At 50.1% G+C, this 26,362-nt stretch overlaps 11 protein-coding genes across 11 annotated transcripts; 6 read left to right on the top strand and 5 right to left on the bottom strand.

Annotated features, from left to right (window-relative positions):
• Positions 1-86: 86 nt before the first annotated feature.
• On the top strand, positions 87-1,025 carry N7446_009276 (realted to arylsulfatase; the record flags this gene model as incomplete). Its single annotated transcript, XM_058518021.1, has 4 exons — positions 87-396; positions 450-572; positions 629-736; positions 985-1,025. 4 exons carry the CDS (start codon positions 87-89, stop codon positions 1,023-1,025), a joined length of 582 nt encoding a protein of 193 aa, XP_058368809.1.
• Positions 1,026-1,421: 396 nt separating this feature from the next.
• Positions 1,422-2,853, bottom strand: N7446_009275 (60S ribosomal protein uL2). Its single transcript, XM_058518020.1, has 4 exons — positions 2,810-2,853; positions 2,687-2,744; positions 1,952-2,529; positions 1,422-1,882 (listed from the first exon to the last, which is right to left on the bottom strand). Exons 2-4 carry the CDS (start codon positions 2,733-2,735, stop codon positions 1,745-1,747), a joined length of 765 nt encoding a protein of 254 aa, XP_058368808.1. The 5' UTR covers positions 2,736-2,744; positions 2,810-2,853; the 3' UTR covers positions 1,422-1,744.
• Positions 2,854-3,703: 850 nt separating this feature from the next.
• On the top strand, positions 3,704-5,834 carry N7446_009274 (uncharacterized protein; the record flags this gene model as incomplete). Its single annotated transcript, XM_058518019.1, has 5 exons — positions 3,704-3,892; positions 4,000-4,169; positions 4,274-4,403; positions 4,462-4,830; positions 4,881-5,834. The coding sequence occupies 5 exons, from the start codon at positions 3,704-3,706 to the stop codon at positions 5,832-5,834; spliced, it is 1,812 nt and encodes a 603-aa protein (XP_058368807.1).
• A 533-nt stretch (positions 5,835-6,367) lies between these two features.
• Positions 6,368-7,085, bottom strand: N7446_009273 (DUF1770 domain-containing protein; the record flags this gene model as incomplete). The annotated part of the gene is made up of 3 exons (XM_058518018.1): positions 6,368-6,439; positions 6,492-6,686; positions 6,777-7,085. 3 exons carry the CDS (start codon positions 7,083-7,085, stop codon positions 6,368-6,370), a joined length of 576 nt encoding a protein of 191 aa, XP_058368806.1.
• Positions 7,086-7,253: 168 nt separating this feature from the next.
• N7446_009272 (adenosine kinase) lies at positions 7,254-8,649 on the top strand (the record flags this gene model as incomplete). The annotated part of the gene is made up of 7 exons (XM_058518017.1): positions 7,254-7,305; positions 7,360-7,375; positions 7,430-7,580; positions 7,634-7,975; positions 8,033-8,370; positions 8,427-8,540; positions 8,613-8,649. The coding sequence occupies 7 exons, from the start codon at positions 7,254-7,256 to the stop codon at positions 8,647-8,649; spliced, it is 1,050 nt and encodes a 349-aa protein (XP_058368805.1).
• A 1,033-nt stretch (positions 8,650-9,682) lies between these two features.
• On the bottom strand, positions 9,683-12,551 carry N7446_009271 (uncharacterized protein; the record flags this gene model as incomplete). Its single annotated transcript, XM_058518016.1, has 6 exons — positions 9,683-11,256; positions 11,311-11,901; positions 11,962-12,136; positions 12,198-12,324; positions 12,388-12,474; positions 12,523-12,551. 6 exons carry the CDS (start codon positions 12,549-12,551, stop codon positions 9,683-9,685), a joined length of 2,583 nt encoding a protein of 860 aa, XP_058368804.1.
• Positions 12,552-12,931: 380 nt separating this feature from the next.
• Positions 12,932-13,761, top strand: N7446_009270 (uncharacterized protein; the record flags this gene model as incomplete). The annotated part of the gene is made up of 3 exons (XM_058518015.1): positions 12,932-13,276; positions 13,341-13,430; positions 13,483-13,761. 3 exons carry the CDS (start codon positions 12,932-12,934, stop codon positions 13,759-13,761), a joined length of 714 nt encoding a protein of 237 aa, XP_058368803.1.
• A 243-nt stretch (positions 13,762-14,004) lies between these two features.
• On the bottom strand, positions 14,005-17,129 carry N7446_009269 (C2H2-type zinc finger protein). Its single transcript, XM_058518014.1, has 3 exons — positions 17,003-17,129; positions 16,898-16,952; positions 14,005-16,843 (listed from the first exon to the last, which is right to left on the bottom strand). The coding sequence occupies exons 1-3, from the start codon at positions 17,115-17,117 to the stop codon at positions 14,392-14,394; spliced, it is 2,622 nt and encodes an 873-aa protein (XP_058368802.1). The 5' UTR covers positions 17,118-17,129; the 3' UTR covers positions 14,005-14,391.
• A 912-nt stretch (positions 17,130-18,041) lies between these two features.
• Positions 18,042-21,425, top strand: N7446_009268 (STE11 family mitogen-activated protein kinase kinase kinase). Its single transcript, XM_058518013.1, has 5 exons — positions 18,042-18,292; positions 18,388-18,747; positions 18,800-18,873; positions 18,930-19,081; positions 19,138-21,425. Exons 2-5 carry the CDS (start codon positions 18,566-18,568, stop codon positions 21,400-21,402), a joined length of 2,673 nt encoding a protein of 890 aa, XP_058368801.1. The 5' UTR covers positions 18,042-18,292; positions 18,388-18,565; the 3' UTR covers positions 21,403-21,425.
• Positions 21,426-21,608: 183 nt separating this feature from the next.
• Positions 21,609-23,279, bottom strand: N7446_009267 (mitochondrial 54S ribosomal protein uL5m). Its single transcript, XM_058518012.1, has 3 exons — positions 22,757-23,279; positions 21,958-22,650; positions 21,609-21,904 (listed from the first exon to the last, which is right to left on the bottom strand). Exons 1-3 carry the CDS (start codon positions 23,071-23,073, stop codon positions 21,781-21,783), a joined length of 1,134 nt encoding a protein of 377 aa, XP_058368800.1. The 5' UTR covers positions 23,074-23,279; the 3' UTR covers positions 21,609-21,780.
• Positions 23,280-23,748: 469 nt separating this feature from the next.
• N7446_009266 (ubiquitin C-terminal hydrolase family protein) lies at positions 23,749-26,319 on the top strand (the record flags this gene model as incomplete). The annotated part of the gene is made up of 5 exons (XM_058518011.1): positions 23,749-23,820; positions 23,897-23,983; positions 24,044-24,412; positions 24,475-25,162; positions 25,217-26,319. The coding sequence occupies 5 exons, from the start codon at positions 23,749-23,751 to the stop codon at positions 26,317-26,319; spliced, it is 2,319 nt and encodes a 772-aa protein (XP_058368799.1).
• Positions 26,320-26,362: the final 43 nt, after the last annotated feature.

The following is a 26,362-nucleotide window of genomic DNA, read 5'->3' as shown; positions in this document are numbered from 1 at the left end:
GATGTCGAGCCAGCTACTCTCCATACATTGGACACGATACCGTGGGCCGAGCACCCAGAAGAGGAGCAGCGCAAATCAAGCCGTGCATGGAAATCTTTGCCGCGATGGTTGAACTTGTCGATGTCACTGTAGGTCGTACCCGGGACTACCTCGCGTCCACTGGTGAATGGAACGATACGTTTGTCCTGTTCATGTCGGATAATGGCGCAGAGGGCCAGTTGCTAGAAGCGATACCTATACTTGCCGGTGCCACGCTAGAGGATGTCATCAAGAAGTACTGTGATAACTCCCTCGAGGACTTGGGCAATCATAATTCGGTCGTTTGGTATGGACCTCAGTGGGCCTCTGCAGCGACGGCGCCGAACCGAGGAGCAAAGTCGTGTACGACCGAAGATGGTATCCGGTGGCCTTGCATGTCAGATATCCGACCGGGACAAACTTGCAGCCAGGATCTATCACCAATACCCTCACCACGGTTATGGATATCCTACCAAAAGCACTTGACTTGCCGGGATTGAACACCCTGGGAACCAATTTCGAGGCCGAGACGTTACACCGGTCAAAGGCAAATCGTGAGGAGACCTCTTGGAGTTATTTAATAAGAACCGGGTTAATCTGTACGGTCCAGAGACCGATATCATTGGCTGGGAGCAATTCGGTATTGCTGCAGTTCGTGTTGGTCACTGGAAGGCATTGTATCTTGCTCCCCTCCCCGCGGAGCCGGAAAATGAGAACTGTACGAACTGTCGACCGATCAAGGAGAGATTCATACCTTGGCGAGAAGTCATAGAGACAAGCCCTTGGAGATTATTGCGCACTATGAGATTTATTATCAGGAATCGGGTATGTTTGATAGTTACTTCATGGGCGGTGTTGAAGAGTCGGGGCCAGAAAAGATGGTGGTAGCCCTAATCCTGACATGTCTATAAACAACAGAAAAGCACGGAATGATAATAAGCTACATTTAGATAAACATTATCACAGCAACAGTTTTCAGGTTCCTTTTCTCCCTGATATCCTTTTAGAACGTTAACTACCCAGTCGCACATACATTTTGTAAACTAATATATATCCTGGGTGACCTCAAGCACTTGCAACGTCGCCTGGTGCCAAAGCGCCATAACATTCCATTTCATGATACATAATTTGCGTAGAAGTTTGTATTTGTCAGAGAAGACACTGATGCCTTTTACATAGATAGATGCAAAGGTAGATACATATATACTTGCTCATGGAATCAACTGCAATACCTCGTGTGATGCAAGGTAGTGATTTATGACTCGAGAGAAATGGACCAGGAAACATCCGTACTTCATACACAGTAATGTTACTCCAAAATGCAGATGCTACTAGACAAGAGCAATTGATTTCGACTCGTCCCAAGCGGGGTGAAAAAGTGGCAGCATGTAGAGACCACATCAGTTCAAGCGTTGTCGGGACTACAAAGACACTGCACGAGGAAGACTACAGTTTACAAGGGTGACAGACAGGACGGAATAAAAGTTAAAGGTGTATCATTTCACAGCCCCAACGGCCTTTTTGATTTTCCGTTCTGCCTTCACAGAGGCCATCCCCGGACCCCTATTCTGCACCCTTTGGTTATGTTGGACAGAAAGATGGTGACCACAACCTTAATTCGCTAAGGGCGCATGAGACGCTCATCCGCAGTCGCCTAAGTACGTTTGTCTCATAGCAGAATTCCATTTTCAACCCGTCACAAGAAAAACTCCAAGAAATAAACCGCTTAATCCTTGGTCTTCTGGGTACCGCGGAGCAGACCAGTTCTGCGGGCGGCAATGAGACCGGCCTTTTGACCCTGGGTGGCGTAGCGGGAGATGGTCGAGGCCTTACCGATGTGCTGGTGGTTACCACCACCGTGAGGCTGTAGAAGAATTGTCAGTGTGTGTTCCCGGATTCAACCCAAAATGATGGGTAGGTAGTCAAAACTTACGTGATCGACGGGGTTCATGGCAACACCACGAGTCTTGGGCCAAGAGTTGCGCTTGACAGCGAACTTGTGCTTGGCACGACCGGCCTTGAGCAAGGGTTTGTCGGTACGGCCACCACCGGCGACGATACCAACCATACCACGGGCGGTGTTCTTGATGACCTTCTTGGCACCGGAGGGGAGCTTGACACGGGTCTTGCCGTCCTCGGGGTTGTGGCCAATAACGGTAACGTAGTTACCGGAGGTACGGCCAAGCGCACCACGGTCACCGGACTTCTCCTCGACGTTGGTGATGACGGTACCCTCGGGCATGGAGGCGAGAGGGAGAACGTTGCCGACGGTGAGGGCAGCGTTCTTACCAGCGTAGATAAACTGGCCGGTGTACATGCCCTCGTTGGCGATGAAGGTCTCGGTGATCATCTTGAACTTGTAGGGGTGGCGGAACTGGACCTTGGCGAGGGGAGCACCACGGCCGGCATCGTGGATGATCTCCTTGACAACACCACGGGTGTATCCGTGAGCCTCAGCGTAGTCGAGGGTACGGAACTGGGCAGGGGCCTTGTTGAGACGGGTGTTGGCCGCTGTAAAAAAGAAAAATTCGATATCAGCACTGCATTCTCCTTCGCAATCTGTGTGTGGTTTCCAGGTAATCCAGGGAGCCCAGTTTGTTCCTCCTCCTCGCTGCTCGAGTGCGCAGCCTCAAAATTTCGTGCTGGGATGGTTTTCGGTCGCACTCACTGAAAATGGAGCCACGGCCCTTCCTCTGGTTGCGGATGACACGACCCATGGCGACTGTCTAATAAATCCTGTGTTAATATTGAAGGACAGGAGTGTCGTGTGGGAGGGGAAAATCGGTCGTACCTCGAATTGAAGATAGGCTTGTCGTTGAGAAGTTGAGAAATCATCGGACACGGGGACTTGTGTGGGCTTTAGGGTGCGGTCGCTAATCTAGCCCGATTGGGGTTAGTGCGGAGTCGCTTACTCGACTTATGGAACTACGCAAAGTCTGTATCTTCTGCTTTACCTCGTGGGAGTAGATAACTACTACTGAAATGGTGGATTGAACTAGTTCAACATGTGATAAATTTGTAATAGTAATTTCTACTGTTTTGTCGTGTGTGAATCGAACATTTTCAGCAAGCCCTGTAGATTTGGGGAGGGCAATTACATAAACATGCACGTGACCGCCAAGACCCATTGTCATCATCGACGGACTCCTGGCCAAAGCCTATCAAATGCCTGTGGGGAGAAGTTCTCACTGTCTCTAATCTCCTGTTTGAACTTGGAAATGATAACTTGATATGATGCAATTGCTATGAATACTCGCTTCTCATAGCTGTATACTCCATATCGAGAGGTCAATCTCGGTGTACTGATGATGACACGGACACTGATATTTAAACCATGCCAGCTATGGAGTAATCACTACTGGTTGCCGGAGCTTTCTCTGCCGTATTCACTACATTGAGAGCATATCGATACAGAGCTCTATACCCTTTTTACCCTCCTTAAGTTCAATTCTATGCAAACCTACGTGAATGACGCCGTTGCTACCTAAATTTCCCATTGTTGTAAATCATGACATTTATAGAAACCTATAGCAGGCCTCAGTAAAAAATTCGCATAGAAAAGAAGCAGTCGCGCTAAGAATGTATTAAATAATCGCCCTTCGGGGGCAAGATCGGTGCAGACGTGACGCTCGCATGCGCGAAACTCACTTCCTCTCCTTCACCATCGTCCCCGATTACCTCCACCATGCCCCCCTCAGATTCAGAAGTCTCCTCATTATCGTCTGCGCCACCGACAGACGACGAAGCTGCCATGGCTATCGACGAGCCAGTTGGTATCGCAAAGTACTTCAAGAAGGAGTCAGAAACACCTCCGCCGAAACGGGAGCCATCACCACCGCATGAATACGTTTTGGCCGACAACCCCGATATCGCAGTGAGTATACCTCTTAGAGACGCAAAATGCTCATTACTTGATCCGCAACCTGTCTATGACGCGTTCGGTCCATTATGGGACACGCTTACTGAGTTGTTGCATCTTAGTTCATCGTCACGTTCCGCGCGCGTTTCCATGAAGTGTTCCCCCGGGGGTTGCCACACTACGGTCCACAGGACATTGAGACTGGAGTCCAAGAGTCTCCCCCTGGAGAATATATCGAGAGACTTCTTTGCGCGTTGCTTGGACTGGTTCTGAACCGCAAGAAGGATGTTGAGTATGGTCGCCACCCGATTCCCGATACATGCGGAGTGCACGCAGACGCGCTTTTACCACCACCAATGCCCAACCCAGTACTAATACAATATCTGAAATAAATAGACGTGCGCATTTTACACGACCTCTTGAAGAAGCAATTCATACACACCAGTCGCAGTGGCCCAAGGCATGGGGAGGCAAGAACCCCCTTCATGGGGGGCGCAGCTTTGCGACCATGACCCCCGAGGAACGCGTACGTTCCAAGATCCACCACAGTTCTCAGTTGCCAATTCTGATATGTTTGATTTTAGATCCAATTATTGAAAGCCTTGATACTTTGGTCACTTTCATCGTCTGAAGCGGTCCAGGCAAAGATTAAAGAATCATACAAGCAATCGCGCCATGATGATGACCTTAACCAGCCGCTGTCTGTTCAGTCCTGGGGCCGAGATAGCTTGAAACGTCGCTATTGGCTTATTGAAGGGCAAGAGGACACACACTTCCGGCTTTATCGTGAGAGTAACCCGGTTCTCAAGCACAATACTTGGTGGAGTATTGCGGGAGATATTCCTGAGCTGGAGGCTGTCGCTGCGAAACTCGAGGGAGAGAAAGGCACCAATTCGAAGAAACTCAGCGAGAAAATTCGCGCATCCATTCCTCGATTTGAGGCATCTGAAGAGGTAAATTGCTTTCTAGAGATTCGGTTGGATTCAGCTTACTGAGTTACTAGAAACGGAAACGCCGCGACTATCGTCTGGCAAGAAAAGCTGCGTTTACTCGCCCAGATCCTGGCTTCTCCATGTATGAAGGTCGTACGCGTGGAAAGAAGCTGAAATATACATACGACGACGAAGACATGTTCTCTGAAGATGAAACTTCAGTCCGTCGCTCAACTCGTGGTGCGGGCACTACTGCAGCTTCCACGGAGTCATCTCGGCCTCGATTTACGGCAAGTGGGCGACAGATTCGGTCTCGTGCAGGAGGTCTCTACGGGGAGACTCTGCTGGCCGGACAAAACGACGGTGCCAATGAAGAGGAAGACGATGAGGAAGAAGAAATCAGCAGACCGCAAAGGACTCGTACCTCCAGGAATCCTAACGGATATTCCGGATATGACGCCGAAGATCTAGAAGATGCGTCGATTCATTCAAGCGCAAACGAAAGTGGCAACGAATGGCGAGGGCCTGAAGATGACGAGGAGCATGATTTCGAAGGTGACAACGAAGACGAAGAGGAAGAAGCAAGCGAGGAGGACTCTGATGTCAGCGAAGAGCCAGAAAGCCTGGTTGTACAACTTCGGTATGGCAGAGGGGACGCACCCAGCAACGGCAATATCGAGATACAGAACGACGAACCGCCCCCTGCAAAAGATGTCCAAATGAAGGATGCCACAGATACAGCAGCAGCTCCATCCACTCAAGCGTCGACAATGCCCCATCCACCACTTTTAAGTGAGAACCGCGCACCGGAGGCTGCATCCTCCCTTCCTTCTGTTCCGGTACCCCAAGTGCCAACACAACCCGCGCCGGTCAGCGCTCCGCTGCCTATCTCCAAGCCTCAAGAAGCCACGCTACATGAACCGATAGCCACTGCCTCTCCGTTCCCAGCTTCACCACTAGCTGCTCACCCCGAGGCACCGAAGGCAAACCAGCACACGGAGTCTAACGGCGCTAGTCGGCCTTGAATGATGTGCTCTGCACTTGCATGTGTCTCTGTCCTATTCCAGACGCATGTGTAGACTAGACTCCAGCTCCGTAATGTATATCTACTATCTGTTGCTAAATAGAAATGTAGCTGAGAGCCAGAGTACTGTTCTATGAAACAATCAATGCATTAAGACTATGCGCGCAGTTTAAAAAAGCTAGAACGGGATTGGAGTGAAGGGCTAGGAACGCCAGCAATCTCGACAGTGGTTTAATATTTGACTACATCAAACAACGGGAAACCACATGCGCCGTAGGTTCCCGTATATACACAAGCGTCGTATCTGTTTATGGCGGGCTGTAATAGATCACTAGATCTTTCTAGCGCGAGCTCAGTGGCAAGAAATAGAAAAGAATAAAAAAGCCGGAGCAGGGATATCGGAATGCAAATGGGAATCGAGAGAAAAGAACGCCTCCAAGGTTTAACGCCATAAATGCAAGCAATCCAATATACGAAGAGCCAGTCACCGGACCCCTGAATCAAAACAATAAATCGCACCCAGCAACCTCAACCTCAGTCAGAACCCGCGTTAGAGAACTGAGCCGTGTAGAACTGCAAAAACTCCTCGTCCGTCAGTTTCTCCAGCTCTGTCCGATATCAGATGGGAATATTGGGGGAATAGGGACGCCTTGCTCACATCTTCAACATCCGACACCAGTCGTGGGTCTCTACTCGAGCCCATTTGCGGTAGACGCCAGTTGTTCACTTCGTACCACCATCTGCGAATCCGGCTGCCGAGGGTGTGGCCGCTGACTGAGGCATTGCGGTTCCAGAAGCGCCAGCCTGAAAGGGCGAGAGTCCAGACGGTTCCTTGGATTAGAGGGAGGAGGACCTGAATAGTGAGATCGATGTATTAGCTATTTATCACCAGGTTTTATCCCGCACAACTGTGAGAGATCACTCTAATGGTAGTGAAGCTTACTTGATCCCTGGTGGTAATCCATGCCACCCGGCCCCAGGTGTCGGCATCCTTCAAGCTAGCCAGGTAGCTTTGCTCGAAACGCAGGTCCGGGAGAGGAGGAAGAGTGTGACGACGACGGAGTGGTCGAATCACTCGGCTTGGATCAACGATATCGGAAGCAATACTGTCAACATCGGAGTCTGGGCCAACATCGACGGGTTGCTTCTCTGAAGCTGCGGTGGCTGGGTTGATGTCATGAGCAGGATCGGGATTCGAATTGATGCTCGCAGATTGGATAATCTCCGGGATCTCCATAGCGTTGCCGGCCATTGTAAGTTGAGTTATACAGGGTGCAATTCACAGGGAACGTGAAGCCGTAGGTGGATCTTAGGATACCTTGCAGTCCAGTCCGCTCTTTTCTGCCAACCCCTCCATATCCTCTCCCACCTCCCACCTTTTCATCTTCAATTCATCCATCTTTCTCTACTATTATTCACAATGGCTGCTGCTCAAGGTTACCCTCTCCTCTGTCTGGAGAACCCTCTCCTCGGTATGTGCTTTCTCAGTCGGAAGTTTAGACGATAATGCTGACCTCTTGTTGTAGACATTCAGGCTCGTGGGTATGGATAAGTCAGGAGTAAATCGAGATAATTTCATGCTAATATCATAATTAGTGATGCTGCTCTCCTCGAGAAGTATGGCCTGAAGGAGAACGATGCCATTCTCGCTGAGGAACAGCACATGGGTATCTACGAGGACCTGCTCGCCCGGGACGCCAAGCTGATCCCCGGTGGTGCCGCCCAGAACACCGCTCGTGGTGCCCAGGTATGCCATTATACCGCCATAAATACCTCAATGTTGAATTGACATGTTTCTAGTACATGCTCCCTGAGCAGTCCGTTGTCTACATCGGCTGCATCGGCAAGGACAAGTTCGGTGACATCCTCAAGAAGACCTGCGAGGAGGCTGGTGTCCACACTGAGTACCGTGTTGATGAGTCTCAGCCCACCGGCAAGTGCGGTGTTGTCATCACTGGCCACAACCGCAGTATGTGCACCCACCTCGCTGCTGCCAACGAGTATAAGATCGAGCACCTGAAGCAGCCCGAGATCTGGTCTCTGGTTGAGAAGGCCAAGTTCTACTATGTCGGTGGCTACCACCTGACTGTCTGTGTGCCCGCCATCATCGCTCTTGGTGAGGAAGCCGCTGCTAAGAACAAGGTGTGTAAACTGCATTCGGGTGCATTGAAACCTTTTCTAACGTCGTTGATCTATTAGCCTTTCATGCTGTCTCTCTCCGCCCCCTTCATCCCCCAGTTCTTCAAGGAGCAGCTCGACAGCGTCCTGCCCTACACTGACTACACCTTCTGTAACGAGACTGAGGCTCTCGCCTACTCCGAGAGCCACCAGTGGGGCACCGAGGATATTGTTGAGATCGCCAAGAAGCTCGCTCAGCTCCCCAAGCAGAACACCCAACGTCCCCGCGTTGCCATTGTCACCCAGGGCACTGAGCCCACCATCGTTGCCATTGGCTCTCCTGCCGGTCTCATTGAGGTCAAGGAGTTCAAGGTGCACGAGATCTCCAAGGACGCTATCAACGACACCAACGGTGCTGGGTAAGTGATCATGATTGAAGCATATCTATGCTCAGTTTTGCTAACCTCTCGTGCAGTGATGCCTTCGCAGGTGGTTTCTGCGCTGGTATCGTCGGAGGCAAGAGCCTCGACGACTCCGTTGACATGGGCCAGTGGCTCGCTAGCAAGAGCATCCAGGAGCTTGGACCTTCGTGAGTTTCCCTTCTACATTTATTATAGCCCGGTTGTACTTGATAAGAGGCCAATGACTAACATATTCCCAGCTTCCCCTTCCCCAAGCAGACCTACTCTCGCTCCTAAATGGTCGAAATGTAGACACCAAAAGCATAGATTACAACCTTTTCAACACATCTTCCAACTTATTGGGAGATTTGGTGCAATAATCCAGTTCTAACAACCGGATAAATGCCGCTCGATTTTGGATGATTCAACCCATATACCCAACTTTTCTTTTCTTTTCTTTAAACTTGATGACTTCAACGTAACGTCTAACAATCGAATGAAACCCATACATTTCTCTTTGAGAACCTTGTCTCCATTTTGTGGTGACTATACTTGATACAAGCACTTAGTGTCTGTACTCAACAGCAATCCTACAATAAACACGTCCGGGCTCATGGTTCTCTAGCTACTCAGAGCGTCTATACTTTACATAGCTTGACTGTAAAAAGGAGCACGTGGAATGCAAGTTTGATATTCGAATTCCTAAACAGCACGACTGCACCATTAAGGAGGTCTCAGGGACCAGACCAGTACTCTCGTGCCATATAATTCCTCTACCGCGAAAGAAAAAAACAAGGCTAACAAGACGGAAAGATCAAGTCATGTCGCATGAAAAAGAAAAAAAAGACGTAGAAAACAGAACGAAACAAACGTCCCCAAAGGCAAAATGCCAGTATTCATCTCCTCATCAAGCCACGTGTTGAACGCGCATATTCGTCCAGACAAAGAAATGCAAGTGAAAACGGGGGATCCTGGGAAGTTTCATAATCGGGGATATCCCACCGTCGGTCACTGGGGTTGAAATTCCGGCACTAGGGGGGAATAGCGCGGATTCTGCCACTTGTGATCTGGCTAGCTGTAGTACAATCACGTCTGTTCGTCGCAAGGATGTAGGCAGTGGGCTTAGGCGCTGCGTGTAGATCCAACGAATCCGTGGAAGAGTTCGTATCGCACAGTACAGACGTCCCATGCCCATGCTCAAACAGAGTACACACGCCAGGAAAGCTGTAGGTCCAGTTGCACACTTTGGTCAGAAGGCTTGCCCGGCTGGTAGTGCTGCATGCATTTGCATATTTAAGAACTCAAAGTTACGAGAGCTGGAGTAATATGATCAGCCTCCTTGGCCACAGGGTGGGGTTTGACCGATTGCTCCGAGCTGGGTTGCGGATTTACGTCCTCCGATTCCGGAGCTGTAGGGGGTCGCTTGGGCGAGGCTGCTGGCAATGAATGCTTCGTTGGCCCATGAGGGATGTCCCAGGCTACTCGGCTGTGTTTGGCTTGGAATTTCGAATGCGCCAAAGGTCGTTCTGCCATGAGGATCCCGGTCCCAACCGTTTGCTGTGGACCGTGGCTGCGTGTTGGACATGCTGGGTGACATCCACGGAGTGGGCATTGATCCTACATCCAGCGAGTTTGAGTACTGAGTCTGTGCGAAATTGCGTCGCAGCATGAGTTCATGTGCGAGCTGTTCATTTGATAAGGATCTCTCGGAGCTTATGGCGTTTGTGGAGGCCATTGGGTGCAGGGGAGCTTGTTGACCGACTTGCGGGCCAAGGCCAGGAGGAGTACGTGGAGGGGCGGGTTCTCTCAGCGGAGTCCAAATACTGGGGAGACTGGGAATGGCAGGTCTGGGAGTATATGACTGAGCAGACGATACTCGAAGAGAATCAGCCGAGTTGACAACTGGTGGTCTAAGCCCAGGCGGAGGAGCGATAGGGGTGCCGAGTGATGGTGAGTTCTCTTCGCCGAATGGATAAGAACTGGCATTCGGGGACACATGTGTGGGCGTGGACATCTCTCCAACCGGGCTCAGGAAAGCAAATTGGTCAGGGACATTGGGAGCATTCTCATAGGTGTCTGAGTCGACAAGTCGCTCAACGCCTTCAACAATCCGGTTCATATTGGCGGACATGGATGCCGATGCAGACTGGGAACCACCGAACAAGCTTTGAGCCTCTGCGGCAGAGTGAGAATCCTGGGTTGCCTGGGGAATATCCTCACGCTCGATGCTCGCGGATGAGACCGCATGCTGCCGACCATGGGGGCTAGAGTAGAATTGTGATGGCAGATCCTCTTCCTGGTAGATGAATGTTTTCTTGTCTTCGTTATCCACAAGAGCCACCGGGATTCTATTGCTCACAACCAGATCAAGCCCATCAATGACAAACTCACGGATCCGGTAGAGCATTTCCATATTAGGGTGGCTCCTTTCCACCCCAAGGTCGTGCATCCGGGGCTTGGCCAGATCACCGCCTCCTATATAACGGCGAGAGGTGGCATCTTGATCCAGAGGTGCAAATCCAAGGCTCTCTTCGTCCTCTTCCAAAAGATAGTCAATTTCGGGAAGGCGCACAACGTCGAATGAGGATGCAAGTAAACTCAGTGTGCCAGCGTAAATTTTCCAGAACTCTTTGATCTGAATCGACAGCGCGGAGTCCTTTTCTTCCTTTTGTTCAGCTAGAGACTGGCTGTTTGTGAGTAGCCAGGAGCTGTAATGCCGAAGTGCTGGCAAGATCCGGCGAGCAACCACTGTCACCTTGTCTGGGCTAGGCAATGCGTCTTTGCCGTTCGAATCCTCAAATGAAGCAGTCCGTTCCAATTCCACCAAGAGAATTTGCAGCAAGGTGAAGAAAGTCTTTACATTGATTCGTTGAAAAAAGACGCGGGCATCCGAGACGGATTCCTCTAGGGTATGGGTAAGCGCATGCATAAGCAACAACAACGTCTCCTATAACTTACCAAACGACCGGGCCCTGGCAAAATCTTCGGCGGCAATGTTGATGAGACAGAACTTCTGAAGAGTACCTTCAAGTGACCGTTCTCTAATTTCAACTGCAAGTTGGCTGAGGACTTCACTCTCCAGTTCATCATGCTCCGCGAAATCAATTCCTTTGTAACATTTGGCATGAAGGTATAAAAACCACGGCGTCAAAGCTCTACCGGGAATACCGGCATCTTCAGGACGGATTAGCTCCCTTTTCGCCCATGCGCTCATGATTTTTCGGAGCTCGATCTCCAAATTACCCTTTGCGGTAGGGTGCGGCTCTTGAGCTGAAAGGGCTCTGTAGAGATGATATGTAGCGCGAAGATGGTTTCCGTCTGCGAGTGCAATAATCGCCAATTGGTTCTGGGATGCTCCCGATGCAGGGTTGATCACCGATGCCAGATCGTAATAACCGATGGCAGGGCCCCAATTGCGATCCTTGCTGACGAGTTCCGATTCGCGATAACGGGAAAGGTCTCCGAGTCTTATAAGCGTCGCGTGGCATGACTGGAGGATGCGCTTGCGCAGGTCGTTGGAGGGCTTGATAGGAGATTGGCTTGACAAATCTATAAACAGCCTTTGGTTAATACCTATGACTCCGGCGCACAGCATTATGTCTGTCTTACTCTCGAAATTGAACTTGCGCGCAACTCTCTCCAGCTCCACGATCCCTCCAAAGCGTGACGACAAATGTTGGATATATCCGCGGTAGAACCGCTGGCTCGACTTGATAAAATCAAGGTAGTGTCGTTCAAGTTTCCGTCTTTCCACTGGTTTCTTTTTGCCGTGTTCTTCGCGGAACTAATTGAGTCACAAATTTCAGTAAATCTGGCCTAGCGAGAAGTGTCCATGAGGTACCCACGCGAAGAAGCTGCTTGCGAAACCGGTTGTTCACTTTCAGGTGCGCATCCCATAGACGACTCTCTACATCAGCTTCGCGGGCGGCATCGAAATCAAGGAGGATTGCATTTTGGCAGGAAATCCGGAACCTAAGTAAAAAAGAGGTCAGAATAAGCGGCGTGCGCGCGGGGCTTGCATTCGGCGTTACGGACTCGGATAGGAAGTGTTCAAATTCATCGAACGTGCGCCGTTCCTGCGAGAAACATTGTAGGAGCTCCTTCTCAGCTTCTATCGCAGTTCTGTCTCTCGGTTAGATCTGGGTTTCGAGGAGGGGAATGAGCACTGACTTCCAGGCATCCGTGAACGAGGGCGCCATCAGGGAGTTGGCCCGGGGATCCCGAGCGTCGACCTCGCCGGTCAGATTATGACTTGGAAAGTAAGCAGTGAGCAAGCCATCAGTATGAAAAGAAGAAAAAGGCGCGCGTTGGGCAAAGGCTGAGAGTATGAAATTGCATAAATGCGCGGGTCCGATGCTCTGGCCCGCTGATTGGTGGCGCCAAGGCGGGAAGTGATATTGCCCATACGGTGATTTCCCTCTTGTCCTCACTTCAGAGAGACCATTGAAGCTATATTGAGATGCGAATGATCAGATTATTCCCAGTCCAATGACTGGATTTGGCCTTGAAAGCTGTGCTCCACCAACCCCTCGCCAAGTCGACCTATCAACCGAGCATATGCAAGGCGACTTAGAAAACCATGGCTAAACGCTCCAGAAGCCACTCGAGATCCCCTTCTCTCGATGGGACAGGCTCAGTATCTTCAACTACTGTGAATCTAGCGACTCCGCCTCCAGAACGCAACAAGTTGCTTGATTGTGGCCCGAATATCCTCCCAGAAGTGATGCATTGCTCCTTACCGCCTCACCGCGAGACGCTCTCGTTTGCATCCTACGAGGACTACGAGGTCCATTATCTGCAAGCTCATGTGAACCGATGCTCTGAGTGCAGCAAGAACTTTCCCACTGGTCATTTGCTCAATCTACACATCGAGGAGAACCATGACCCGCTGGCTGCTGCGATGCGAGCCCGTGGAGATAAGACGGTAAGTACAGGCTTCATATCAGCCACCACCATTTAGTCAATTTGAATGCTTACAGACTGAATAGTTTGGTTGCTTCGTCGAGAATTGTGAACGGAAATGCTCAACCCCCCAGAAAAGGCGGATGCATTTAATCGACAAGCACATGTTTCCTCGGGTATGCTTCCAATCTCTCGGTTCAGTTCTATTCACTAACACATAGTCTGCAGTCCTATAATTTCTTCATTGTCAATGACGGTATTGATAGACATACCTCCATGTTGCGGCCGATGAACAGCCACAGACGACGCATCTCAACGTCGTCGGCTCTGGAGGGTAGATTGCGGCGTCGGAGCTCTGCTTCGCAGTCGAATCCACCGGCAGCTGCAGTCCCTGAAACGAAGCCGTCAGCTGATATGGAAATTGAGGAACTGGAGAAGTCCATGTCGGCTCTACGGTTCGTGCCTGCAAGCGTGGCGAGGAACCGAAGCAAGACGTCTGGAAAGTAGTCTTCGTTACGACATTATGATTTTTCACGAATGTGCGTTTGGATTGATTGGGTTGGGATTAGACACTGTTAGCTTGCTGTTCATATCATGGTTTAATTCGATCCAACATTTACCGTGTATGGTAAAACCATTTTTCAGAGAGGCATCAAAAATATATCTTCCAAGATGAACCTAGTGGTCAAAACATACTCAAAAGCAAAAGCCGTAGTAAGATATCATCTTTCTATATCTCTCTTCGAGAGTCTGAATACTTTTGAAGTCTCAGCATTATGCAAACTAAAGGTAAAGTTCCAAATGAACAAAATATGGCATTATCCTCAACACCAACAGGGTATAGACAGCACTAAGCAAGTGACGAAGTCATCCATAATACATACAGATCAATAAATGAAACAAAGAACCCCAGAACCTTGGAAGATATCCTCATGTCCCGGCTCCCATGTGTAAACGCCCAAAAACATCAATCAAGAAAAGACATAATATCAATAGCATCATTAAAAATGGCCATTCCAAAGACGCCATTTAAAGCTTTTGGCAAAGATGTAACACCATCTCTGCCCCCAAAAGTGGGTGGATTAAGCACAATACCCAATCTGAAACAAATATTCAAATGTCTCCAGAAAGCTGGAATCAGCATTCCAACAGATCAGCATAAGCATCCAAGCTCGACCCGACCAAATCAACAATTGCCCAACTAGTGTTACCCTTAAAAGTCCGCGCCCAAACACGGACAATCGCAACACTAAGCTGGCGCACCTTGTATGGGTTAGTCATAAACTCAATATCCGGTGCGCCTGGCGGATCAACAGCCATTTCGGTTTCATCCATCATGCTCTTGATCCACAGGAGCAATTTGCGCTCATGCTCCGACAGCCTCTGTTCCGGTTGTGAAGCCGGGATGGAAAGTAGCCAGCGACTGAGTAGGAATGCACATTCCAAACTGCAGAGGGAGTGCTGGATACTCCAGAAGAATGAATGGGTTCTGGCCACGAAGTCAATGCCTAGACGGACTGGGATTGAAAGAGCGTGAGCTGAGTGGAGCAGCGCCATGATTAGCCGTGGGCTACGTGCGATTGCAGGTGACTCGATGAGAGCTTGTGCAATTTGGGCTGGATCTTGAGTGATGAGGTGGCGACAGGGACCCAGGTCAACGTGGAGACGGATATAGGCGAGTCCAAGCAGGGCGGTGGAAGTGAATGCGATTGGACCAGCGGGATTCTGGGGATCAATGCTGGATTCGGGTGTGCGCTTCCATAGAGCCTTCCATGCGCTCAATGAGTTATCCAGCACATTCAAATCGTCTTGCCTTAGACTGGTACCTTGCATGTGGGGCGCTGAGAGGCAGAGCTGTCGAGCAAAGAAGATTTGTTGTATGATGGCATGGATCAGGATGTAATTCCCGAGAGGTGATATGGGTGCCGACGGGAGTGAATGAGATGATTTGAGGAAGAGTCTGGCAAAAGCCTCCTGGAAGGGGACATCCGAGCCTTGTCTGGTGCGATGAACACGACGCCATTGAGGAGCATTGGTTGCTTTCCAGAGATCATGGGAGCAGGGCATGTTCAGCTTCAACTCCCCATTTAGAATCAGAGGAGGAATGTTGTACATAATCGAGTGAAGATTGAAGAAACAGTACACGATGAGCTTCGTGCGTCTGTTGCCTTCTCTTCGGACCCACTCTTCCCAGCTGATAGGATCTGGGGTAGGAGGTGGCTCGGACAAGCCATGTTCGCGAACAAGTCTGGCCAAAGTGCTCTGAAGTGAGAGAATCTCCCGCAAGAGTTCTGGGTGTCGTTCCCATGAAGCGAATACAGTAAGAAGTAAAAATGTTCGAATTACCTCCATGTGAGCATCCGAGTCATCCAATGTGTAGATCGACGCATTGATTGGGGCGTTTGACATTTGCTGATGATGTTGAAACGGGCTGCTCGCCGTGTTAGAGATCATTGACGATCCGCGGGAGGTGGGAAAACCAGAGGGCGGTGAAATATAGTTCCATGTCGGTTGGGGTACTTGCTTGCTGTCCCGTCGACGAAGCCGTTCTAATAGAATTGCCTTTGCTGCATGGAACAAATCAATGCCTCGACTGTTTTCGAATCGGTAGTGGGAACCGGCAGCTGCTAGCGCCAGCGTAAGTTCAGGAGAGGATTTGGCAACGGACAGCGTCGGGACATGCAAGAATGGAAGATGCTCGTTCAGTCCATTAATATATCCAGCAAAGAACCTGGATAGGGCGTGGCGTGATGGCGGAACAAATCCTTTGGGAAGGACATATGAAAACTCCTCGAGCTTCGAAATGAATGCCTGACGGTCCGAGTTGGAAATATCCCATGCAGGTCGAGTGCTTTCATCAGCAAGACCGATACGGTCATCCATTTCGTGCGATTCCGGTTGCAATGAGGGCAGCCGGGATCCGAAATTTGAGAATGACGGCTGATCATCCGCGGGGACCCGTGGATCGTTCATAATATGTTCACTTAGTCGCGAGGACATGGTCTCACGCGGCGGTTTGGAATCAATTGTCATACTTGGCGGCATCATAGGTTCCTCAACCGATGAGAACACGCCCGAGTCCCAATCGGACGACAGACCCACACTTTCCAGGAAAACCGTGAAATCCTGAACAGGGTCCCCAAGATCGGTAAGATCGAGGATAGAGGGCTCTACGCCATAATTATCGGTAATTGCTCTCTCCTGCACTTGGGGAAGTGGTTGTGAGGTTGGGACGGATTGTGAAGATTTTCTGATAGACTCCAAGCTCTCCTGTTGGCCTTCTAAGGCAACGTGACTTGCTGCATGGGACAAGAGGTTCAGATCATACCCCCACGAGGGATTGAAGTGAGGTGTATCTATAATTGGAGGAGGCTGGACCTGGACTTCGGGTGGAGGAGGCGGAGGTATTTGAGTGTGTACTGGAATGGCGTCTGCAAGTTCTAGCATGCGCGACTCATGGTGGGCGGGCTGGATGATGTTATTTTGAATTGGTATTTCATGGTTGGATTCGGTACCATTCGTTCGATGCTCTCGACTGGCAGCAGACTCGGCAGGGTGCACTAATCGCTCATGTCGCACTAGAAGATCACTGCCAAATACTATAAGCGAATGACAGGGGCATGAAGCGCAATCCAAAACTTACCTTCGAGCAAAAGACTTGGAGCAAATGTCACATGAGAAGGGTTTCTCCTTTGTATCTGTCCTACATTAGAAAAGTCGAAGGAACCGGAAGAGGGGGTTACTCAACGGGTGCGGAGATGGCGTTGGAGATGCTCCAAGCGAGCAAAGGACCGACTGCAATATTCACACGACAAGGACTTTCGGTGAGCCGCCTTCTTTTTCTTGGATTTCTCGTCCTCCATCTTTGGGGATTGGGGGATTGGAGGTAAAGAGAGGGGAAGAATTTGAGGTCTGAGCGGGGAAATTGACTGTGGGGTGAGGGGACAGTCACGTGCCAATTTGTATATCTTTGTCTCTGCCAACACATCTAGAGGTGGTGGCCTCTATAGAAGAGGATATGTCTGATCCCCATGTCTGGTGTGTGTTAGAGATAGGCCGGGTGCATATATGCCGCTGTTCTGGCCCGACGTGCATGCGCTCGGGTCTCCACTGGTGCGGAGAGTGGAAATCACTCCATCCAGATGGTCAGCATCAGACTAGATACAGTGTGGAATATGCTCGGCTGTCCTAGGCTATCTTAGACTATCTTAGGCTGTGCTTGGTTGAGAAAGTGGCTATATAGAGGCGGTCGGAATCACCAAGGCACAAAGGCTTAGGGCTTCCGTATCTACATAGCCACTTTTATACATGTCATACCCGCTACGTCTCAGGTTCAAGCATCGGGCAATTATAAACAGCAGATGTTATCTTCCGTCTGTTTGGGGGTTTTTAAGCGAACTTGTCTTCTTGTGTTTGTGTCAAGAACAAAATATACACATACTACCTATCCTATGGAGTATTTTTGGATACTTCAAATATTCCCAGATCGGCCCGGACACTTCAATTGAGTTCAATAGAATCCCACTAGCCACCGGATGTATAGAATAACTGGAGCTGTGTGAGACACCAAGCCTACTTCAGATTCATTCCGTAGAGCCGCTGTTTCATGCGTGGGGCTTGGGAACCAACTCTCTACCCTAGGCACTCTCCAATAGTAAGCGATAAGCCCAGCCATATCCTTTCAGTCCAGGTGGATATAGAAGTATTTTCGTGGTAAAACAGATGAGACACATAAACGCGTGGGGGCGGGTTAGGCTTTCCCCCTTGATACATGAGGCCCTTAGTCACTCTGTTCCACGCTTCATGTTACAAAACTCACAGTGCAGTCCAATTATCCAGTTCTTCAGTTCTGCTTCCTAGATCTGCTTCATATTTTTGCCTTTCTACCTTATTCTACTGCTGAGTGGGGGTGTCTCGATAGCCGATCCAAGCACTAGACCCGATCTCGCCCCAAAAAAGCTCAGACGGTAAGCTGCAGTGAGGTCCCTCGTTCCGATCTCGCCTGTTCGGCTGAGAGCATCCTTTTGTTGGTATCCTGGTTAGTGTCGCCTTTTCTACTTGTCTCGTGCCTATTCTCTTCTCCAGCACCCCTCTTGGGGTCAAACTCGGAACATGCCGCTGACTGAACACCAGGGAACCGGGATTATGTGTTGACCGACGTCGCATTTTTGATCGGACCTCCCCACCACCACCATTCAAGTCGACCCGAAGAGCTTTTGAGAGAGCAAAGGGAACGAGCAAAGGGCTCCTTGTGGTTGACATCAATACCGAGCGACGAGGGGTCGAAGGCATTCGCACAACCCATTCAGACATGTTGGCTCCCAAGCAGTATTCTGCACCTTTGAGTGTTCCCTCGTCCCAGACCCCAACTGCATATCATGCGAACCCGTTACAGAGACCCGCGACAGCCACAAGAGCTCAGGATGGAATGGGATTTGCCAGCCCGACGAAATCGGAGCTTTCGGAGGGGCAGGACGATCTGGCATCAGTCCGGTAAGTGCCCCAATAGTGGATCAATGACCGCAGTTATCCTGACCATCTGAAGCACCTGGGATGAGAAACGTGTTGTCGCCTGGCTTCACAGCATCAAATGTGGGCAATATGAGTCGTTATTCAAAGGTGGGTTTGGCTGTACTGTGTCCACTGAAGGCTACAGGTGAACTGATCGCTTCCAGCCAACAATTTCAACGGGGACAACCTGCTCGAATGCGACCAAAAGATTCTGCAGGAAATGGGCATTAAGAAGGTGGGCGACCGAGTGCGCATCTTTGTCGCCATCAAGCAACTCAGAACCAAGTCTGGCACCTCGTCAAGACAGAAGAATATGGTGGGTTCCAAGTGCATATTGGGTCTGTCTTTTGCTGTTGCTAACAATCAGAACAGGATACCCTAGCCGCCCTCGAAGCCACCGCGCTCTCTAATTCCTCCCGCTATTCTCATTCCCGCTTACCATACCGACGCACATCTCAGCTGGCTGATGATTATCTGAACAGTAAAACGCTGTCTCAGCCTGCGTCACCACCCGCCGGTGACTCTGAAAGGGGTCCATGGCGCAAGGACTACCTGAACCATCCATCTTCGGGTGGCTCAAGCTCTGGCCGAAACACCGGCACTCCGAACGAAGGCAGAAGCTCCCATCCTCGGAACCCCAGTCTTGACGGTCTCACCATGGGCCCTCTTCCGCCAAGCTCCCCTGTCATCCGCGTCATATATACCGGTGGACAAACCAAGGTGTTGGATATCCGCAATTGCAAAACACCCGACGAAGTCATCCTCTGTGTGTTGAAGAAGCTGCAGCTTCCGGAGCACCAGTACAGAAACTATTGTTTCTATGTTCTAGACGGATTAGATCCAGATCTGTCTAATTGCAGGAAACTCACTGAACCCGAGCTCATGGAGATTTGTGAAGGTTTCAACAAGTCCGAACGAGGCCGCTTGATTCTACGAAAGATTCATGCTGGCGAACCAGATATGGACGAGCTGCGACGTGCCTCTCAGCTGGCATACGATGAAAGTCAGGCCACTCATCATAACGCTCTCAGCAATTCCAACCAGCGCCAGAAACACAAGATCCAGCAACTTACCGGCGAATCTTGGCATAACATTAAGCAACCACTCTCTCCATTAGGTCCCCGACATCGTCCTTCCAATTCTAGTCTGGAAGACCAGGGCCCTAACGGTGAACGGAACCCCGTGGCTAAGCTTCGCTCTTTCTTCGGACAGAGACCTCCAAGTGAGATGATTATTCACGAGCTACAGTCATTCTTCCCCAGTCATGACCGAGAAAACATCGAAAAGACCATGCGCAGATCTCAACGTTTGAGCCGTGCCGCAAGTCGCATGAGTGTTGTAAGCAACTACAGTGTTGCTTCAAGTATGAAGGATGCTCCTCCTCTACCACCATTGCCTCCGATCCCACCAATCCCCAGCATTGCGGATACATGGCTTCAGGGCCCTGGGGTAGCACAGGCAGTACGTGCTCCGCGGCCTATATCAGTCTCCAAGTTCAACCTGCCACAAACCTCATATCGGGACTCCATTGCATCTAGCTCTCTTCAGCCTCTCCAAGAAGAGTCGCCCATTGAGCCGAACCGCAAGTCATACGTCTCATTCGAGAGTGGCTCTGATGAGCCGCCCAACACCTCGCGCCAGAGCCTCTTTGATGAGAGTGTCAGCGTCGCTGCTACAGATGGCGGTTCATTCAATGATCGGATGAGTGTCATGGTAGCCGAGGATGGCGAAGAAGAGGATGATGGCCTCGCTGACTTCTTGGCTGGAAATAACTTCGCACCCAAGAACTGGATGAAGGGATCGTTGATTGGTGAAGGTTCCTTCGGAAGCGTCTTCTTGGCTCTACATGCCATCACCGGAGAACTTATGGCCGTCAAGCAGGTCGAGATCCCATCTGCTACTAAGGGCACAGAATTCGATCAACGGAAGAACCTCATGGTCAATGCCCTCAAGCACGAAATCGAGCTCTTGCAAGGAATGTCCCATCCGAACATTGTGCAATATCTCGGTACCGTCGCCGATGATCAATACCTGAACATTTTCCTGGAGTATGTTCCTGGAGGTTCTATTGCTACCATGCTGAAGCAATATAACACCTTCCAAGAACCCCTCGTCAAGAACTTCGTCCGTCAGATCTTGGCCGGTCTCTCATACCTCCACAGCCGGGACATCATCCACCGTGACATCAAGGGGGCTAACATCCTCGTCGACAACAAGGGCGGTGTCAAAATTTCCGATTTTGGTATCTCCAAGCGCGTTGAAGCATCCCACCTCCTCGGTGCCCGCGCCAGTGGCGGCGGCGCAGGCAGCCATATCCACCGCACTTCCCTACAGGGAAGTGTATACTGGATGGCACCCGAAGTCGTGCGGCAGACTGCCCACACCAAGAAAGCCGATATCTGGAGTTTGGGCTGTCTCGTAGTCGAGATGTTCATTGGCGCTCACCCCTTCCCAGACTGCAGTCAACTGCAGGCTATCTTTGCTATCGGTAGCAACAAGGCTCGTCCGCCTGCTCCGGATCATGTCAGTCAGGAGGCTGTGGAGTTCCTTGACATGACTTTCCATTTGGATTATGAGCAGCGGCCTAGCGCTGATGAGCTACTCAAATGCGAGTTCTTGTCTGCGCCTATTCCATGATTTAGCGATTTGCCTTTCTTTTTTTCGTTTTTGCTTTCGGGTTTCATTGATACCTGTATGTAACATGATTCTACGCATGATGGTGAACTTTTTTTTCCAGTATAAACTATTATCTCGGCTATAGGCTCTTATCCAGTAGTAATGTGATTTAGCTGGACTTGTGTTATTCCTTTCCTTTTGATTGTTTTGGAAATTGTTCTGGTGTGATATAATTCTCGCTGTAAATGTAGAATGAAATTGAAAGAAAATAGTACACGATTCCGGATAATCACAATGACCATTATGCAGGTCGTTTCTAAAGTTACAAGCTGGATATCAAAAGACCATCCAAGTGGAGATATAATAAAAAGCCAAGATGTCGCCAGATGTAGAACCACTTTAGTTTACGATTTTTCCGTAGAAGGGAATACCCATGGCGCTCAGGAGGAGACGGGCATCCTTGTCGGTTCTGGCACTAGTGTGGAGAGTGATGTGGCAACCGGGGATCATCTTAGGAGGGTACCTGCAAGGCAAATTAGCTCTGGCCAACCAATATCCAACGTGGCCCACACTTACATATCGTAGTTGACCTCAATCTCGGGGAACAGGGCAACATTTTCCGGTTCCATACCGAAGGTGATGTTTCCACTGCTGTCACCGCTGGTACCCTTGACACCTTCCCAGTCCTTGATACGGGGCAAGACAACATCAACCAGCTTACCCAAGAAGTGGTACATGTTCTCGCCGTACAGCTCAGCCTTGACGGCAACAGAGTCACGGCCGGGGACAATACCCCAGTTAGCAACGCTGGTCTTGGACTTGAAAGTCTCAACGCGGACGTTGGAGATAGCCTGGACAGCGATACCGGCCACGTGCAGCCAGGATGAGTTCTCGGTGGCGGCCTTGTTGACGTAGCTGTGGATTGTGATGCGCTCGATTTCGGGGATGTTGTTGAACTTGATCGGCTTACGGAGGAGGCGCAGGACATCGCCACCACGGGGTCCGCGGAGCACACGGTTCTTGTGGTAGGGGGAGCTGTCGTCCCATTCGCGGAGACGGGGTGCTTTCGGGGGAGGCGTGAAGCCAGGCGGCGTGTGAACGTAGCACAGACTCATGATGTCCGCGGCGACGGTTGCGTCGTAAGTCTGCTCCGCTCGGGGGGCGGAGAATGGGCCTGGGACAAACAGACGGGAGGAGGGATCGGATGCAGGAGGCGGTTGGTGAGGGTGAAGGGGACCACGGTCGTACTTGGGGGAGCGGAATTGGTATCTAATTGAAGGGGTTGAAGTTAGTTGTCGTTCGTTTATCCCAGCATTCGATATGTTTGTCGTGTCTGCAGATGCGCATGGCTTGAGATAAGGTTGGGATATCATACCGGCCACGGGGGAGCTGAGTCTTGCGAGCCTTTGCTCGTGCAACGGGATCGAATGATTGTGCTGCACTCTCAGGCACAGGTGTCGACAGAGACGACGCCGATTCCAGCTCGCTCAGGTGGTCCGACAGGCGCCGCGACGGGGCTTCATCAGAGACATTGCGGCGTGATAAAAAGCCCTGCGGGCGGATTGAGGGTACTGAGGCCCTGGGCAATGCCCTTGAAAGGAACCTAGATGGTTCCCTGGCAGCCATTTTGTGATTAATTGGTGTTGTCAAATTGGTGACCATCCTGGACCGTGCCAAAAATTGTTTGCGCATCTCGGCACGTGACCGTATTGTCTTATGGCGCCTGATTTACAAGGCGTCACAACTTGATATCATCAGACAGGGTGACTCAGACGGGCTAAATGAACATACGTGACGTATATGTAAGGCAACAGCTATTAAATAGCTATGCAGTACTGAGGAGCCTCAGTCACTGCTACTTAGAATTGATGTACGGACTATATCGACCTCTAACCGAGTTATACGGCAGCAAAAGTTTATTGTGTCTGCCTAAAGTAGTGTGTAGCTACTGATTAGGACATGGTTCAACTGAGATAGCTAGGAATATTCCAAGTATCATAGTTCTGTATTAGCTTCAAAGTCGAAGTACATATACCAGCTTCGAAGTTATTCTACTCTCGGAAATACGACACTCCGGTTTCTCAACCGTACGTAATTTATATAGTTTACCACTTGGATCTCTGCCCCGCAGATCACCATGTGAGCTTCATCTTCGATCACTTAGTGTCCATTGACCCTTTGCCTCTTCCTTGTCAGCAGATCTGGTTTTATGATGTGTTCTTGCGCTTTCCAGAAATCCTGCAGCCTTGACTAAGCTCTGTGCTGGTCTCCAGGTGTCTTGATCCCCGCATGTCGCCTCTCATTTCGGCATTTTTCCCTTCGATCTAGAAACCCTGCGATTTTGAGCCTGTTCTACCAACAGCCATAATGAGTGGAATCCACCGATTCTTGACGCGTCGCGACCGAAACCACAAGTTGAACAAGCAAAGCAAAGAAGAGGTACTCGCCCAAAGCAGATCAGCTTCGTGCTTCAATCTATACGATAATGTGTTGGCTAACAACTTGGGATTTGTAGGCATCCCATCTTCTCTCCCGACCGTTATTCCAGAGCTTCTTCAAGTCAGAAACCAAGCCAGAAGAGAACCAGGAACATGACAAGAAGGTATGACCTGGTCACATACGGTCGGCTTGCATACATCTAATGTTTCTAACCTTTAAACAGGTCAAAGCCCTCGTGCAACGAATCAAACAACTCGGTATTACTGCATTAGAGGAGGGCCATATCAGCTATGCATTACAATCTACACACGGAGATACAGAAAAGGCGTTCAGTCTGCTACTTCTGCTGGAGGACTCCATTGAAGGCATTATCAGGACTTACACACCCAACACCAAGCTTCTAGGAGCAGAGAATCGTGCAGGGGTTACATGCTACCTGGATTCCCTGCTGTTCGCCATGTTCGCACGTCTTGATTGTTTCGAAGCCATCCTATACAAATCATTTAGTGATGAGCCCCGTCGAAAGCTTGCAGTTCTTCTGAGATTATGGGTGAACCTTCTGCGATCAGGAAAGCTCATTACAACAGATATGGTAAGCCATTATTCTTTGCAGTCTTTCTTTACGTTCGGCCTGATATTCACATCATTTTGTAGACAAAACATTTACAGGACGCTCTAGCAGAATGTGGTTGGGAAGATGCGGCCAAACTCCGCCAACAAGATACATCAGAAGCATTTACCTTCATCACTGAGAAGCTTGAGCTGCCACTCTTGACTCTGAAAATGGACATCTTTCACACCGGCAAAGAGGACGAGAGCGATGACCACAAGTTCATCAATGAAAGGCTTCTGGAAGTTGCCATCCCACCCGAGCCAATCGATGGGGAGCAATCTCTCACGTTGGAAGATTGTCTGGAGGCCTATTTCAATAACAGGATTGAAGTGAAACGACACATGCAGCGACGTAACACGGCTACCTCAACCCGATCAATGGATTCTGCCTCCATATCCAAGGGCTCCACTACACATGTTGAAGCAATCGAGATTGAGACTACGCCCACCTTGTCACCTGAGCCATCACTTACTCCGCAACCCGAAAGACCCAGCCCCTGGTTATCGTTCACTGAGTTCACTGAAGCCCTTGGCTCATCGCGGACACCTGGTCGACGTGCTAGTATCGTTCAAGAACGGTTCTTTCCGGATTCGAGCGAAGAAACCAATTCCGATGATACTAAGAACGAGAACGAGGACGGGAAAGCTACCACGCCAGAAGGGCCACCACGGAGGGGAGTCTACAAGAAAGAGGTGATGATGCCTGCATGGCAGTTTTTCAGCTTGATACGTAAGATCCTCATTCTCTCTTACATATGGAAACCTAAACTAACTTGGTCCTCAGCATGGTATACTGACAATACGCCAACAAATGATGCGCAAGTTGCAGCACACTTTTCCTCCAAACGGCCAATCCTTGGAATGTGCCTCAAGCGCTATTCGGTCTTACCAAATGGTAAGGCTGTCAGGCTCAACACACATATTGATATTCCCACCGAGATTGGCCTGCCTCATTTTATCCAGGATGACAATCTAGATGCAAATGCTCCCATCTATGGCAATTTCAAACTTTCCCTGCAGGCTTTAGTCTGCCATAGGGGAAACTCAGTTGACTCCGGGCATTACATCGCCATAGTCCGGGGCACTAGTCCCGATGTTGACTCTCCTGACGGCACTTCCTCAGATGCTTCAGAGACATCAAAACATTGGATGCGCTTTGATGATCTTGCAGCAGAACGGGTAACTCTGGTTGACATTGATCAAGCATTGAAGACCGAATCTCCCTATCTTTTGTTCTATCAAATTCTTCCGATTGCCGAGGATCCATCTGCGGTTAATCTTCAGCATGCGCCATCCTCTCGGGCGTCGGATGGCAGTACACTGGGCGATCAACTTGATTTAACCGATGACGTGGCTTCTGACAGACCAAGTGTTGAAGTCACTGGACCTCGTGAAACTGGTGCGCCAACCTTAGCCAATCCTCCAAGGCGATCCAGTGTGGCATTCTCAGAAAACAGCAACCCAAGCGGTCTTCAGCCGCATTCTATACCATCTTCATCGCCTAGATTGGCACCAATGGAAGAAGAAGGCACAAACAACTGGCGATCCTTCTCTCGTCGTGGATCCCGAGCAACTAGGAGCAATCCTGGAAGTCGTGCCGGCAGTCAAACCGGTGAAAACAGAATCAGCGCCACCTTCTCGCGTTTTGCTGGGCGGCTTAGCCGAGACAAAATCACCAATGATGGATTCAGTGAGGAAGGCGAAGGAGATGAGTCCGCCTTGGACATCGATGAGGCAATGGATGAGATGAAGCTCGGGCCAGGTGCCTATGAGAAGGAGAAGCGTGGAAGAGGACGAACCAAAGATAGTGACAGGAACAAGGGGAAGTCCAAGGAGAAGTCCAAGGAAAAGAGCAGGAAACCGGATCGCGAATGTGTGGTGATGTGAGCCAGGTCGGGGATGACATGATTTCCTTTCTTCTAGATACCCA

Source organism: Penicillium canescens (assembly GCF_028828765.1).
Source record: "Penicillium canescens strain IBT 15451 chromosome Unknown utg000006l_segment0_segment0, whole genome shotgun sequence".
Taxonomy (NCBI): Eukaryota; Fungi; Ascomycota; class Eurotiomycetes; order Eurotiales; family Aspergillaceae; genus Penicillium; species Penicillium canescens.
Note: the sequence above shows the minus strand (reverse complement) of the source record. Positions and strands in the feature narration are given on the sequence as shown.

What these genes read in the sequence shown, in the direction of transcription:
- N7446_009275 (XM_058518020.1), bottom strand. Translation starts at nt 2,735, where the DNA reads ATGGGTCGTGTCATCCGCAACCAGAGGAAGGGCCGTGGCTCCATTTTC. An exon ending in GGGCCGTGGCTCCATTTTCA is followed by an intron (nt 2,530 to 2,686) that starts GTGAGTGCGACC and finishes TCTTTTTTACAG; the next exon opens with CGGCCAACACCCGTCTCAAC. An exon ending in CCATGAACCCCGTCGATCAC is followed by an intron (nt 1,883 to 1,951) that starts GTAAGTTTTGAC and finishes ATTCTTCTACAG; the next exon opens with CCTCACGGTGGTGGTAACCA.
- N7446_009269 (XM_058518014.1), bottom strand. Translation starts at nt 17,117, where the DNA reads ATGGAGGACGAGAAATCCAAGAAAAAGAAGGCGGCTCACCGAAAGTCC. An exon ending in CCAACGCCATCTCCGCACCC is followed by an intron (nt 16,953 to 17,002) that starts GTTGAGTAACCC and finishes AATGTAGGACAG; the next exon opens with ATACAAAGGAGAAACCCTTC. An exon ending in TCCAAGTCTTTTGCTCGAAG is followed by an intron (nt 16,844 to 16,897) that starts GTAAGTTTTGGA and finishes AGTATTTGGCAG; the next exon opens with TGATCTTCTAGTGCGACATG.
- N7446_009268 (XM_058518013.1), top strand. Translation starts at nt 18,566, where the DNA reads ATGTTGGCTCCCAAGCAGTATTCTGCACCTTTGAGTGTTCCCTCGTCC. An exon ending in GACGATCTGGCATCAGTCCG is followed by an intron (nt 18,748 to 18,799) that starts GTAAGTGCCCCA and finishes GACCATCTGAAG; the next exon opens with CACCTGGGATGAGAAACGTG. An exon ending in ATATGAGTCGTTATTCAAAG is followed by an intron (nt 18,874 to 18,929) that starts GTGGGTTTGGCT and finishes GATCGCTTCCAG; the next exon opens with CCAACAATTTCAACGGGGAC.
- N7446_009267 (XM_058518012.1), bottom strand. Translation starts at nt 23,073, where the DNA reads ATGCGCAAACAATTTTTGGCACGGTCCAGGATGGTCACCAATTTGACA. An exon ending in ACTCAGCTCCCCCGTGGCCG is followed by an intron (nt 22,651 to 22,756) that starts GTATGATATCCC and finishes CCCTTCAATTAG; the next exon opens with ATACCAATTCCGCTCCCCCA. An exon ending in ATTGAGGTCAACTACGATAT is followed by an intron (nt 21,905 to 21,957) that starts GTAAGTGTGGGC and finishes TTTGCCTTGCAG; the next exon opens with GTACCCTCCTAAGATGATCC.